The sequence below is a fragment of the Channa argus genome, chromosome 4, assembly GCF_033026475.1.
Source record: "Channa argus isolate prfri chromosome 4, Channa argus male v1.0, whole genome shotgun sequence".
Classification (NCBI taxonomy): domain Eukaryota; kingdom Metazoa; phylum Chordata; class Actinopteri; order Anabantiformes; family Channidae; genus Channa; species Channa argus.
The window spans coordinates 24,831,814-24,846,869 of record NC_090200.1 but is presented as its reverse complement, the minus strand read 5'-3'; the positions used below and the strand labels follow the sequence as shown (position 1 = coordinate 24,846,869).

Here is a 15,056-nt window from a genome sequence, read left to right as displayed (position 1 = left end):
CTGTAATCAATAGTGGGTTTACTATGGCCTGATTGTACTGATGGTATGCAGCAGTGGTCTCTCTCATTGTTTTCTATATTACTCTGCCGGCTCCCTGGGGGACTCCCGTGTTAGAGTGGGAGGAGGTTAAGGGCACAGAAATAGCAAAATTCTCTAACGAGGATCACACCTGACACAGAATGTTGTTTTCTAATGTTTCTTCTCTTGTCCCATCTCTTGTCCCACTGCCTGTAAACAAACAAACACAGACCTTGTCGGCCTACTGTACACTTTCTTCAGCTTTCTCATCATCTACAGTCCTTTTAAATATACACAGAAAAACATGGCACAGTGAGTTTTAGTGAGTTAGTAAGGCTTACTAACTCACTAAAATGGATTTCACACACACACACACACACACACACACACACACACACACACACACACACCATCAGGGGGATATTAATGCAGCCAGAGACACAGACGGAGTCAATTGAGCTTTTAATAGTGCAGCTCCTCTTCCTCTGTATATATTAATAATACAGCAGTCAGCAAATCTAGATCTAATAGATGATATTGACCTTTGGGAGTGTGGAAAAGGGAGAAAGAGAAAGAGAGAGAGAGTGACGGGACAGTATAAACAAAGAGGGGGGGTGGACGGGGACAGAGAGCCGGGACAGTTGAGATGCAGAGGGATACACGAAAGTGTCAATAGAAGCCGAGTGCTCAGACAAAGCATCTTAATCAGAGTGCGACAAAGCAGTGATCAATCATGAGGACGACAATGTTGCGGAGCTGGAGAGACCCTGACCTCAGCTGCACTGCAGCTGGAGCTTAAAGGCTGGCCGAGCAGCGCTGGCCCTCAGAGACTCTCTTAGTCTTTTCTCACTCTTTCCATCCTTCCTTTCTGGGTGCATTGTGTCTTCCTGTCCATCTTTCTGTAATTGCCTCTTTCCAGTTTTATCACTCCATGCTTCTTCATCTTTCTGCCCCCTCCTCCTTCCTCCTTCTCTTTATATTTTCTGTCTGATACGCACCATCTGTCATCTGTTGTCTTCCACTGTCACCCCCACTCTCCTCCCCCCTCATTTTTGCACCCTCAATCCAATTCAAGGAGCTTTATTGGTATCATAAGATGAATTTTACTGTCTCCCTCTTTCTGGAACATTTGTCTTCCCCTTACTAATTCCCCCCTTTTAATGCTACACCACAAAGCTCTGCTGCATCCTGTTCAGGCTGTAGAGTCCTTCACGGTCAGTCTACAATAAGACCAATCAACTTGGTCACATCAATACAGTCAAGGCCGTGTGTATTCATAATCACTGTGCTCATGAACACGCTGGGGCAAATTGAATGCTACTCATCCCACGTGCGCTATAGTATAGTTGAGGTCTCAGTGTTAGGATGAAGCCTGGCTAAATAACTCTGATTTAGCCGTGAAACTGACTTCTATGTGTATAGTGACACCAGGTGGAGATGTCCTGTAACAGATTGAAACATCATTAAATGATGATGTAAAACAATCACATTTTAAATGGTTCCACAGTATAAACTTTAACAAACAGACAAAATAAAATGCATGTATTTTTTATCATGTTACCTACAGTATACATAGAATTTTAGACTGGGGTGTTCCTAGTGGCTTGGTGGTGAATATGGCTTTACTGGATTAGGAATTTAAAAAAACGGATCCAGCTGGAAGTCTGGAATAAATTAAGTGGTTTAGCTGAGGTCCAAAGACCCAATAAAGGAACAACAAAATTAACATTCGATATTTGGTATTTCTATATTGTTCATATGTAGCTCATTTGCTTGAAGATGGACTTAGATCTTATGAGCTATAACATCACCGAGTCTGTCAGATGCTGTCATCCTGCAGCCGTACTCAGCTGATCTGAACTCAACTTCCCTCTCAGACTTTCTAGTACTTTTCCGAGAAAGAAGTCAGCACTTTGTCAGAGGGACTTCTCTCTGTATCCAGGAAGTGACGGTAAGGACTTGATGGGGTCGTGCTAAGCCGAAGGAGGTCGTCCCATGTCTATAAAGAAGTTGGTGGGAGAGATGCGCACAAAAGTCCCCCGTCGGCTAGAAATACACAGGAAATGGAAGGATTTGGTCATCAAAATAAGAGCCCACAAACAGGCTACAGGAAAATACGGTTTTTGTAACCAACTGCAAAGTCCCCCGGTTTGCAAAGTTATGTGCAATGTTAATAAAATGCAGGCAAACTACATCTGATATTACAGAGATTGGGCAATTAGCTCATGGCTGAGAGCCATGGGAGCAAATGAGCTGTTGGGTAACCATTAATCTCCAATTCCTCTCACATCATGGGAGATGTTGCAGTTTTTTTTCTCTGCCACCTGGCTCTACACGTGTGGTTTGAATTAACACATTGGTTTTAGAACATGAAACACACACACACACACACACACAAACAGAAAGACTGAGAGAGAGAAATGCCAATCGAGACTAACCAATAAATCAGGAACAGTCTTGAGAGCTTTATTATAGCATTTGGTGTGTTTAGTGCTGCATAATCCTAAAATAAATTTGGAAAAAGTGGCACAAACTAGTTGATGCACGAAATTCATGGTTTCCCAGAATCACCTGGTCTTGGGCCAGTGGCTCTTCTGAATCTAGATTTCAGGGCTCATAACCCACAAAGGAGGTTGCCTCATATAACCAAGCTCCTTCCTTGTTTGTTAAACCTTCATGTCTTTCATACTATGTCTCAATTTTGAAAACATTTTTTAAAGAATTCCCAATGTTCAAAATTTGAAACTGTAAACCCAGTCCTAGATAACCCAAGTGAGGTTATCAAGGGTATTTCCTTTATACTTTAGAAAGCATCCTTTAAAGCCCCCCCCAAAAAAGGTTTTCCAACACTGAATAACACTAAGATCGTTGTCAGGCATTTTCTGTCATGTCTGTTTTAGATCAAAACTTTCTAATTAAAGTTGAATGCTTTGAGTACAGTGTAAATTGTTTATTTATTTATGTTTTAAAAATGATAGTTTGCTTTTCACAATAATGAAAAGCCTCTGTCAACACACACATCATTCTGAATAAAAACAACCTTAGCCCACTCTTCCTACGGCGTTTCCTAACTTTCTCTTGAAATACATTTTGATCCATGCTAGTTCCCCCACCTAGACAAAATTGTGCAAGAATTTGCCAAAATACGTTTTGTTTTGAAAATGCAAACCGGAAGCGCTGTGTCTCATTAGGTGTGTTTTCACTTGTCTCTGTCTGTGGGAAGGTGGTCCTGCTCGAAACAACATCGCCCAGAAAAGCTACTTTTGGCATGTTTTTTTCCAGCACTTTGACACTTAAAAACGTCTCCAAAACATCCCATGAAATTTCGGAATTGACACAAAATGTTGCCAGCAAAGGAGGAGATGGATTGAGTAGTTTGTTCCTCGGGAATAAAGTTGGGGAAACAACGAGATGAAAATGGAGAGCCCAGCTGAGTGAGAGTGGGGTGAGGAGGCTGGATTTGGCAAAGTTGGGAAGTCCTGCCCCGCTGCTAGCAAGCTAGTTAGCATGCTTAGACACTTCGCTGTCTCGGATAAGTCATGAGGTGAGACTGAAAGTTTCTTTAACTGTTGTAAAATCACATTTGTTTATAAAAGACGTTAGCCTGTTAGTTAGATGTTAGCCTGTGGTGCCGGCAAAAAAACGGTGTTGTTAAAGAAAAAACACTGACATGAGTAGGGCCTGGCCATTTGTAAAAAATCTTAATTAAACGTTAATACATTTGTAGCTTACATATTTCTACATCATTTCTACAATCATTACAGCATTTCTTATCCTTTTATTATTATGTGGACTACTTTTGATTTATCTTTTGAATTATGTTTAAAGTAAATTTTATGAAGTCATGATTGACATAATTGACAAATGTTTATTACTGTAAAATTCATATATATATATATATATATATATAATGTTTCTCAAACAGACTTGCAATTTGGATAGCCTGACAAAAGTGACCATCTGTGGCCGTGCAGTTATTTTTCTCAAACACAAAGTGTTCACTTGTTTTCTTGCCCACTTCAAAACATGTCTGGATAGCTGTAATCATCTTTTGGCTGAGACTTTCACAATATGGCCTTGTCGCACAACCCGTACACAAAAGTGCTCTGTGACTTTAGTCCAAAAATAATCACTTAAGGTCAGATCCTGCTTATAACTAGTTGCCTGTAGATGTGTATTATATATGTTAGGAAGGCACCTCTGTCATGGCAGCAGTCAGAATATACACAGACATAGTGCCAGTATATTTGGTGTGCCTAAACATAATCACGCAAGGTTCATATTTCATTTTCTGCTCTGCATTTCAGAACTACCTTTCACTGTTCTCCTGCCTGTGATCCTCTATGGAAGCTGCCTTATCTGTGGAAAGACCACTGCTGACATTGCAGCTTCTCCCAATGGATCGAAGCATAGTTGATGATCTCATTTTCGTTGCAAGTTCTGCGTGAATCCTGAGGATAACTTCAATTTTTCCCAAAGGCAGCCTCGCTTAAACTTAGTTTGAGAGACTGGATGCCCGGGGCAGAACTCTCGCTCTCCTCCCCTGATCAATTTTTATCTTGAGCATTCATACTAACTCAGCTCATGCAATTTTCTTCAAAAAATTCTACAGTTTATGCCATCCGAGATGGGACCGTGCTTGCTTCCTCAAGAGGCGTGATATATAAGGCTGCTTGGCGGTGTGTATCAGGACCACGAGCACAGCCTTACAGGAGAATATTGTAACAAAACAGAGATATTGCACAAAAATACATTCATTATCTCTTTGACTTTAAACTTGACTTAACTGGATGTATTAGCTCTATTCATGAACTGTGATTGTTGATGCCTATTTTTTGGAAGTTGAGTGAGTGTAATCAACTTTATTCACGACCCCTCTGTCAAAGTCTGGGTATAGCCTGGATGTTTGATGCCCTGAGAGTGTTTAATCAGCTGTTGCGGTGATGAGGCAGGGCTCCTGGTGGCCTGTTTGGCTCGCTGGGCAGTGGCCCGAGGTGATGTGATGGGGTGCAGAAACACTAAGGTCCTCCCTGAGCCTCCAGGGGATGTGCAGTTGGACCTAGTCAAAAAGGTCAGTAAAGGTCAATGTCTCAAATACTAGTAATGGTAATAATAATGATGTTACTGCCAAACATACTGTTAATACTATTAGTAATAGCACCAGAAGAACCTGCTTTTGGTTCTGCTGCCACTACTGATAATTAATTTAATAATACCTTGGGGCAGCAAATAGTTTATAGTACAGATTACAGTAATTTAAAAAAGGAAAAAGCAGCAAATCATTGTTTTTGGGAAACTGAAACTAGAAAAAAATGCTCTCTTTTTATCTCTTTCTAGCCCAAACATGGTCAGACCTGGTTTGCTTTTCCACTGTGTATGTTGTGTTTGCACCCATGCATGTAATGTGTTAACTCAATACCTGAGAGGAAACAGGTCTTACCTTTAACAAATCAAAAGGATCTACTTTTATGGTACATAAAAGTAGGTGGTGCATAGTTGTATAAGAAAAGCATGATACAAACTATCATTTTCTAAATGAGAGGTTAGTCCAACCATTTTACCCAAACCAGCAAGAAACTGTGGTATGATTTTATTGGTCCAAGTTGAATCACTTATTTACGCCAGAGAAGTGTCATTTGGTGACCAGAAGCAAATGTGTTAGTCGATTTTTGTTTTTTCCTACTCTGTTGTGCATTTTGCATCCATGATCAACTGTGTTCCTGTATTTTCCAGGTTGATCCTCTCCAACCTCCTCAGACAGATATCTATAAGCACTTCATACGAGGGGATGGCACTGGAAGCAAGACGGGTGGACCCGGTGGAGGGGGAGGTGCCAAGGCTGACCCCACCTCCCCATATCAGGCCCAGTCACTAGCTGCCACTCCTACTGCTTCTGCCCAACTCCCTAAGGCCCCCTCTGAACTGTCGGAACCTCAGCGGAAGAAGGTGGCAAAATACAGAGCCAAGTTTGACCCGCGGGTTACAGCCAAGTATGACATCAAAGCTCTTATAGGTCGTGGAAGTTTTAGCCGGGTTGTTCGCGTGGAACACAAAAGCACGCGGCAGCCATACGCCATCAAGATGATTGAGACTCGTTACCGGGAGGGAAGGGAAGTGTGTGAATCAGAGCTCTGCGTTCTTAGACGGGTTCGTCATACAAATATAATCCAGCTGATGGAAGTCTTTGAGACAGCAGAACGTGTCTATATGGTGATGGAGCTCGCCACAGGAGGAGAGTTATTTGACCGGATAATTGCTCGTGGCTCCTTCACCGAGCGGGACGCCACACGGGTGCTGCAGATGGTGCTGGATGGCGTCAAATATCTCCACACTTTGGGCATCACTCACCGAGACCTGAAGCCAGAAAATCTGCTGTACTATCACCCAGGAGCTGATTCCAAGATCATCATCACCGACTTTGGTTTGGCCAGTAGCAGGAAGAAGGGAGATGAGTGTCTGATGAAGACCACCTGTGGCACACCAGAGTATATTGCCCCTGAAATCCTGGTGAGGAAGCCCTATACGAATGCAGTGGACATGTGGGCTCTGGGGGTGATATCATACATCCTGTTGAGTGGAACCATGCCCTTCGAGGACGACAACCGCATGAGGCTCTACCGTCAGATCCTTAAGGGAAAGTACAGCTTTTCTGGAGAGGTGAGAAGTTAGATATATGTCACAATTCCCCCAATGTGTGTCTCTCTCTCGCTCTCGCTCTCTTTCTTTCTTTCTATCTCATGCTCTCTCTCTCTTTCTATTATGGATACACACATACACACATACACAATCTCTAACAGACACCCATATTTGGAATACATTCCTCAGACCGCATGGGGCTTTGTCAACAAATTTCCAAGAAGTTCAACTTGTGAGGCGACATGGTTTGAACATAGACACACATCTTTTCACACAATTAGCTGATATCCATTTGTACCTCATATATCTTTTACCCCAATATAGTCATTTATGTGTGTTCTTAAACATCCTCTCCCTCTAAGTCTGTGCACAGACATTTGCTTTATCTTTGTATCTAGTTGTAAGAATGCTGACTAGTCTGTTCCTTTTTCATAGTGTGGGATGTTTATGTTGCCAGAGCGCTTTGCAAGAGGCCCTTGGTTAATGTTTGCCCCACACGCAGCCACTCCAGTGCAAAAAACAGCTGAGCAGTTTTGTAATATTTAATATAGAGCAGTTGAATCATCTCAGTTTACAGGGAAGTACAGATTTGAACTTTTCAAGTGTCTGGCAGGTAAGACAAGGTCAGATATGATGAAAACCAGTATAAATATAATAAAATGAGCTTCACATTTACATTCTCGTGTTTAGTTCTTGATATGAATTAAACTAGGACCCACATAAAACCATGGAACTCTTGACAATTTGAAAAAAGAGGACCACACACAAACTTGCTTTTTTCTTCTTTTTTCTTTTCTTTTGATTATTTTTCAGATATTTGACCCTCTAAAAGATTGTGTAAATATTTAGTTTTCCAACACTAAGTGGAATATTCTTTTTCTGGTGCCAGTGGTAAATGTTTGGTGTATGTGCTTTGGAAGATACATACCAAATACTGCATTCATTAGGGGCCTTTGTTGCGTCTTACCCTTCACTCTTGTCCCAGTGTTTCCTATTTGTACCCGTTCTGACTCTAAAGATTTTTTTACAAAGCTTGTGAATGTAACTCAGTCATAACAGATGACTAGACTTATTTATTTCTTAAAGGAAGATTATTTTACCGTTGAGAGTCTTGTCACACTCCTGTCCTGAGAGTAAGTAAGAGGAGGAGCTGAGGTGAAGCATTCTAGAAAACTCTTCCTTTGGGGATATCTGACTTTACAGCTGTGATAAATAATCGTCACATTTATAGCTGCAGTTTAGGAACCATCAGCGCATTGTTGTAGGTGGAGGAGAAATGTGTGACTGAGGGTTATATGTGTGTCATGTATCTTTAGCCAACACCGGTGATTTACCTGCTGCATAAAGGAGGAGGGTGGTTGTCTACTGGGGGACTGGAAAGACAGTTGGTTGCCAAGCAGGACATGTGCAAACTGTGTGTGTGTGTTTGTGTGTGTACGCAAATGTCTGCTTGTATTTCTTTAAAAAGGTATTTTCCTAACCAAAGACCTTTTGTAGTTAAAGTTAGGTCATTTTCCCATCCCCAACAAGTCGTTAACCCTTTTAAGGGATAGGACCTGGGTTTAAGGTTAGCATGAGGGTTAGTTTAGGATTAGGGTTAGATGTGATGTGATGGGTACGGTTAGGGTTAAAGACCATGGAATACATAATGTTAATAAGAGTCTTAACTATAATATATTTATCAATATATGAACTTGTGGGTGTGTGTGTAGGGGGGGGGGGGCATTGATATATCCAATTCCCTTCAAAGTAGGGGGCAGAGTTTGACTCACCACTTGCTCATACTAATGTCTTCTGAGTCCATGTCTCAGACTGATTTGTATCCACTTTTTCAACGCCATTTGCTTTAAAGGGGATTTTTTTTAAACTATTGCATTTTGTCAAACACAAACAGCTAATATTGTCGAATTACCTCTGTCAGTTCAATCTCAAGGTATACCTCGTTACCGGCCTCTTGTGTCCAACAGGCAGACCTCAAGTCTTGCCAACAAACAATTCAATTATTATTTTAAGTCTGTTCCCCACTCAAGAATATTTTCCTTCCTTTGAATGTTTGTCCTAACCTATGCAGAAGGATTTCTCTGCAGAGTTTGATACTAGATGACTGTTTCCACATTCATCTGAGGCTTCTCCATGCTCACGGTGTAGCCCATGTACAAAATGATTTCACGCCATCCCACCTGGGAGTGATGTTGTGTAACTTACATAGTTGTGATATAAAACTTGACTTACCAGTGAAGTAGTGGACATCTTGTATTCAGCAGTTAAACTTTTAAAATGAACAACATTTGCATATTCATAGATCTGTTTGTTTTTAAGGAGTGAGAAGGAATATATTATTTGTGTTTTTGTCATAAAATAAAGTATGCCTGGAGGGAAATAATGTAAGAGGTTTAGGAGTCAGTTAAAGTTTCTTATATTTTCTGCTGTTTTAATGCATTTTTGTTGCCATGTACTTCTACATGTATAATAACAAAAAAAGGTGAATCTAATCTGATCTTCACAATCAACAAGACTTTTCCTCAATATAGTCAGACATAAAATTTTTCATAGCCAAATTAGCACAAGTGGAGCTAACAACATGAATGAAGCCAGTTTTCCAACATTTTTTGCAATTCAGCTATTAGTGATTCTTATAGCAGTAACACCTGTGTAACATGCAGAGGGGTAGAGATACACAAACTCCATACTCTACTGAAAGTGCAAGTATTTGCATAAAAACATACTCCACTGTACAAGTGCTTGTTCATATTTATCACTCTAGTTGAAGTACAAAAATACATGCTTAAAAATGTACTTCAAGTACAAAAGTACAAGAAAAGAACATTATGTAGTTACAGAATTCAATGCTGTTGATAAAACATGATAATAAAGTAATTATTCAAAAATAGGGCCAAAGTTACCTAGCAACTTAGTGTGGTACAAAAATGGCACAGGTGGCAAAAATCTATCAGATTTGATGCAAATGATATACTGACAGGTGGATAATTCATTATAATACATCAGAATTTATTAGCTAATTAGATTGTAGTTTAGGAATTTAAATCTACAAAAATTAACTAATAACTAAAGCTCTGAAACCAATTTAGTGGGGCAAAAGTTTAACAATTTCCTATGTGAGTAGCCTGAAAAGAAAATACTCCTGTAAATAAGAAGTACCTCAAAGTTGAACCTTCGGTAACGTATTTGTGTGCTCAAACCACGCTTTTACTAGCTTAGCATATTTGGATGTACTCTGTCAATTACAGTTTTCTCTCACTTGTGTTTCTCCTCTACAGCCATGGCCCAGCGTATCCAACCTGGCCAAAGACTTTGTGGAACGAATTCTGACAGTGGATCCAAGTGAGCGGCTCTCAGCTGGCCAAGCCCTCAAGCACCCCTGGATTGTCAGCATGGCCGCCGCCTCTTCCATGAAGAACCTACAGCGCTGCATATCTCAGAACCTCCTGAAACGGGCATCCTCACGGTGCCACAGCACAAAGTCAGCCCAGTCCACGCGCTCCAGCCGCTCCACCAAGTCCAACAAAGCCCGGCGTGTTCGAGAGAAGGAGCTTCGTGAGCTGAACCGTCGCTATCAGCAGCAGTACAATGGCTGAAACTGGGAATATGGCAGCCAGTGACTATAGTGGACCTAGTTATGGGAGAGAGTACTACAATAACATTTCCAGTGACTTCCACCATTCTGATGTGCTGCCAGTGTTAGAGGCCACAATGGCCTGAAGTCCTGGAATCATTGCTTTAGGAAAGGAGCAAAGTAAAATAAAGTTTAAAAAGACAATGCTGCCATTATAGAACAAGTCGAAACTATTCCTAAACCTTAAACTAATGACGCGAATGAATTCTTATGGCAGCATGTCTCCTGACGAGAACACAAAAGGACACACCTGTACAGTATTGTACTGCAACGGTTACATCACCTCCCCATCCAATCCACACCTTTCTTTTTCTTTCAGTCCCCGTGTCTCTAAATATTTATTTATTATTATTGACATGATTATTGGTCTCCATTCACATGGTCACTGGATAATGACCGTCAATGAGGATCTGTTGAACAGAGTTCTGGGTTATTGACTTTTCTAAGAAGAAAACGGATAGTCTTAGTGAAGTGGGGAAATCAAGTTCCCCTCACTCATTCCTGATTGAAAATTGCTGTGAATTTATTATTGTACTTATTGTGTAGGTGATGTTAACACACTGCATCATAACCACACTTTTGAAGGCCAAAATGAAGGCGTTTATTTTATTTTTTTTAATTTGTAATTTCTGAGTTTATCAAATCTTGCCATTGTTGCTCTGGTTTTACCATTCTAAATTTGTCAAAAGATTGTGAAACTGTTTTCTGGTAGTGTTTAATTTTGAATGTAATGTAGTTTATTTCCCCTACAAAGGCCCTGCTCTGAGCCTGTCTCATTGTATAGCAGTATTCAGTGATTCCATTGTCTTCATAATGCCATGTAGCCATTTAGAGTATTCAATGGCCCTGCACTTTTTTTGGTAGTTACAGTGAGAATGGCACGTGTTCTTATTGCAAAATCTTAGCTGCTGCCAATGGTTACACCAGCTTTTTGTAGGTTTTGCATAGAGATTAGTTTTTACCTAGTATTTACACCCAGTTAAATACCTATACATATTGTTAGCCAAATGAATGTATGTATGTTTAGATTAAAGTTTGACAGAGAAAGTGAAAATTGGCAGACATACGGCTGGACAATTAATCAAAATACCATCTTGATAAAATACCACCTGATAAAACTAACCATTTGATGTAGGAGTAAAATACATTTTAATGTGGTGGAAAATGTTTGACAACAACCAATAAAATTATGCTTAATAACTATGTAAAATTGGAATACCTGACATTTCACAAAATAAAATAACATACCTTACATTACAAAATGATGGCCTACTAATTTCAGCTAGGTTAGCATAATTGACCCTTTCCCACTCATTGAGAAATGCACCTAAATTTAGTTATAAATGCATTTATTGATTTACAACTCTAATTCCCTTAAAGATATGTAAAATAATATATGAAAATGTAAATAAAAACAGAATGGAATGATTTGCAAATTTCGTCAAAACATATTTTATTCACATTAGAACATAAACAACATATCAGATGTTGAAACTGAGAGTTTACCATTTAATGGAAAATATTAGCTCTTTTTGAATTTGATGGCAGCAACACATCTCCAAAAACGTAGAAGAGGGGCATCAAAAGGCAACAGGTCAGTAATATGACTGGGAATAAAAGGAGCACTTCAAAACGGCAGAGCCTCTAGAAGATGGGCCGAGGTTCACCAATCTGCGACAAACTGTCTAAAAAGTGTGGAACAATTTCAGTTCCACAATTTAGAAAACTGTTCCTCAGTAAAATTGCGAGATTCCACCATCTACAGTATATAATATCAAAAGATTCAGATAATCAGGAGGAATCTCTGTGCAAGGGACAAGGCTGAAAGTCAAATCTGGATTTTTGTTAGTGCCTATGACAAGGGCAGCTTACACATCTGGAAAGGCACCATGAATGCTGAAAAGTAGAGAGGTTTTAGAGCAACATATTTTCCCATCCAGACTATGTCTCTTTCAGGGAAGGCCTTGCATATTTCAGCAAGACAATGCTAAACCACATACTGCATCCATCACAACAGCATGGCCTCACAGGTGAAGAGTCCGGGTGCTGAACTGGCCCGCCTGCAGTCCAGACCTTTCACCAATAAAAAACATTTGGTGCGTCATAAAACAATAAATCTGGCAACAAAGGCCCAGGACGTTTGAGCAGCTAGAAGCTAGAACATTCCTCTCCTAAACCCCAGCAACTGGTCTCCTCACTTCCCAGACATTTACAGACAGTTGTTAAAAGTAGAGGGGACGCTACACAGTTACTGAACATCGCCCTGTTGCAACTTTTTTGAGATGTGTTGCTGCCATCAAATTCAAAATGAGCTAATATTTTACATTAAATGGCAAAATGTCTCAGTTTGAACATCTGATATGTTGTTTATGTTCTAGTGGGATTAAAATATCTGTTGATGAGATCGGTAAATCATTGCATTCTGTTTTTATTTACATTTTGCACATCTTCCCAAGTTTTTTGGAATTGGGGTTGTACAAACTGATGGGGCAACCCAGTCCTGAGCACCCACTTTATTTTCTAGGTCACCTTTGTTCCCACCTGTCTCAGTCACTGGCATGCTGTCAGATGTTTTACAAAATTGATGTCCGTTACAAAGTGTCCAAATTTTAAGGGTTTCACATTTAAAGTGGTGGTAGACACCCATTAAGCACAGAAGAGAGATAGAGACCCCCAAGAACAGTTTTGGGCTTTTCTTTTACGCACAGGCTTCCAAGGTGCTGCTGAGACTCTGAGTACTTAAAGAGCTCTCATGGTGAATCTTAATCAATTTTCTTTAACTGTTAGTAGCTGTGTAGTTGAATACCTTCAGGTTTGACAGGTTGTGTTGGAATAATCTCAATTCTCCTAAGGACCAAAATGATGGAAACCACTAGGTGAATCCGATACCTGTTATTATGTATGTTATTAAAAGATGATTTACAAAACCTTACATCGACATGCAAGAATACAGTGTTATACATTTTTTTAAGTAAATTAGAATAAGATACAAATTCAAATCCCCACTATCAATAGAACTCTTACGAGTCTGCCTTTTTGCGTCTAAATCGTAACCAGTGCAGTATTTATCATGTGGATGTTTAGCATCATTACATGAGAAGATATTAGGACTATTTATTGTCTACTTATGTGGCAAAGCACTTCATGTACAGTTATTACAATTTATTTTTTGGACCGGTTTGGTGTGTTTATATGTATTTTGTCAATTCAGAAGAACCCCAGAGTAAATCAGATGGTACAGTGTGGTCTTTTCTTCTTTATGAGTGTTTTGCTGTGATCTGCCCCAGACTCATAAAGTGTGCTGTTGTGATTTTTTTAACACATACTGGAAACCTAACCGAGCCATGTCAACTAACCTCAATTTTTTCTTTCTTGTTGTTTTGTGGCCTCACGATGCAACTCTTTCAGTTTTTCCTGATAAAAAAAACATTTTATCTTTTAATGTTCCTCTTTTCCTTTGTCCCACTGCTGTTAGCTGGCCTGATATCTCACATTCTTGTGCAGAGAAATGTTTTATACCTTATAGACTGTAAGTAAGGCTGGTATCAATTAGAGGCGATATCAGTACACTCACAACTTGTTTGGAGAACTCATGAGACACTCAATAGGCTTGAAAATGTGTATTTAAAAGTCTTCACAAAGAAAACAGCTGTCTTTCTCTAAAGACAGATTTTGGGTGCAGTATCACTTTACTTTCTGCATCAAAAGTATAAAAAATAAGCCTGAATTCTGGTAGTTTGTTGATTTTCTAGTGATTAGCATCTTTGTGACAAACATTTTGAACTTGGTTTGAAATACCAGAGTATTTTTTAAAAATCAGTCACAAAGTAATTATTTGGACTCAAGTAATTTTGGTGGATGCATTAGTCCACAGTAATGCTGAGTGTCTATTGTATATCATGTTCACTGAATAACCAAAATCAATTCATTAGAAAGTTTTGCAGATTATATGCACATTTTCCTTTTTATTTTTTCTATGTGATTTTTATATAAATGTCCTAAATGAAGTAGCCAACTCAACACTGTTACTTGAAAACAGTTGTTCATCTTTTACTGTGTGTTAAAATGAATAATAACACTTTGATTTTTTTTTCAAACATTAAGTTTTTTAAATGTATGTGTCAATAAAATACTCAAACTCAACTTGTGAAATTGCATTTGAAGGCTGGTTTGGGACTGTTTCAACAGATCCAAGAATTTGTGTGGAATGAGCACAATATATTAAATGTTGTGTTTGCTGAAAATTTAATAATTTTCACTATTTTATAACAAGAATTTAAATGGCTTTTTCAGGTACAGTGGGTAGGGAAAAAAATCTACCCCTTTTGAAATATTCACATTTTGTTGGTTCACAGAATGAAAACACACACAAACAAAAAGTCGATTGTTGTCCAGCTTGATTTACTCAATACAGGTTACAACAAGTAAAAGAAAAAATACCACTGGCAATGAAAATGTTCTAAAAATAAATGACTGGCATAACTTTAATAAACTGGCTTATGGCATGGCAACTATAATTAAAGAATAGAATCTATGTTTTTATATGCATACTGAGTACTAAGAAATAATGTTAACATAAGTAATGTGCAAGTCTGCCCCCTATTGTTTCTGCTAAATATAATAACATTGTATGTATAGGAAAGATATTTTACGGAAGTCCGAGAACATAAGGTTATGTTTGGTAAAGTTAAAAATTCTTTATGGAATAGACCTGGAATTTCCAAAAATGTATCAAAGTTAATACAAATGTATCTTACATAAGGAGACA

At 39.1% G+C, this 15,056-nt stretch overlaps 1 protein-coding gene across 1 annotated transcript; it reads left to right on the top strand.

The window, feature by feature from the left end:
• Nucleotides 1-3,219: 3,219 nt before the first annotated feature.
• On the top strand, nt 3,220-11,498 carry pskh1 (protein serine kinase H1). The gene is made up of 4 exons (XM_067501981.1): nt 3,220-3,562; nt 4,326-5,089; nt 5,752-6,675; nt 9,933-11,498. Exons 2-4 carry the CDS (start codon nt 5,021-5,023, stop codon nt 10,248-10,250), a joined length of 1,311 nt encoding a protein of 436 aa, XP_067358082.1. The 5' UTR covers nt 3,220-3,562; nt 4,326-5,020; the 3' UTR covers nt 10,251-11,498.
• The last annotated feature ends 3,558 nt before the right edge of the window (nt 11,499-15,056 follow it).

Excerpts from the sequence above, each read along its gene's own strand:
- pskh1 (XM_067501981.1), top strand. The coding sequence starts at position 5,021 with ATGGGGTGCAGAAACACTAAGGTCCTCCCTGAGCCTCCAGGGGATGTG. Across the intron at positions 5,090-5,751 it reads AGTTGGACCTAGTCAAAAAG|GTTGATCCTCTCCAACCTCC; the intron begins GTCAGTAAAGGT and ends TGTATTTTCCAG. Across the intron at positions 6,676-9,932 it reads AGTACAGCTTTTCTGGAGAG|CCATGGCCCAGCGTATCCAA; the intron begins GTGAGAAGTTAG and ends TCTCCTCTACAG.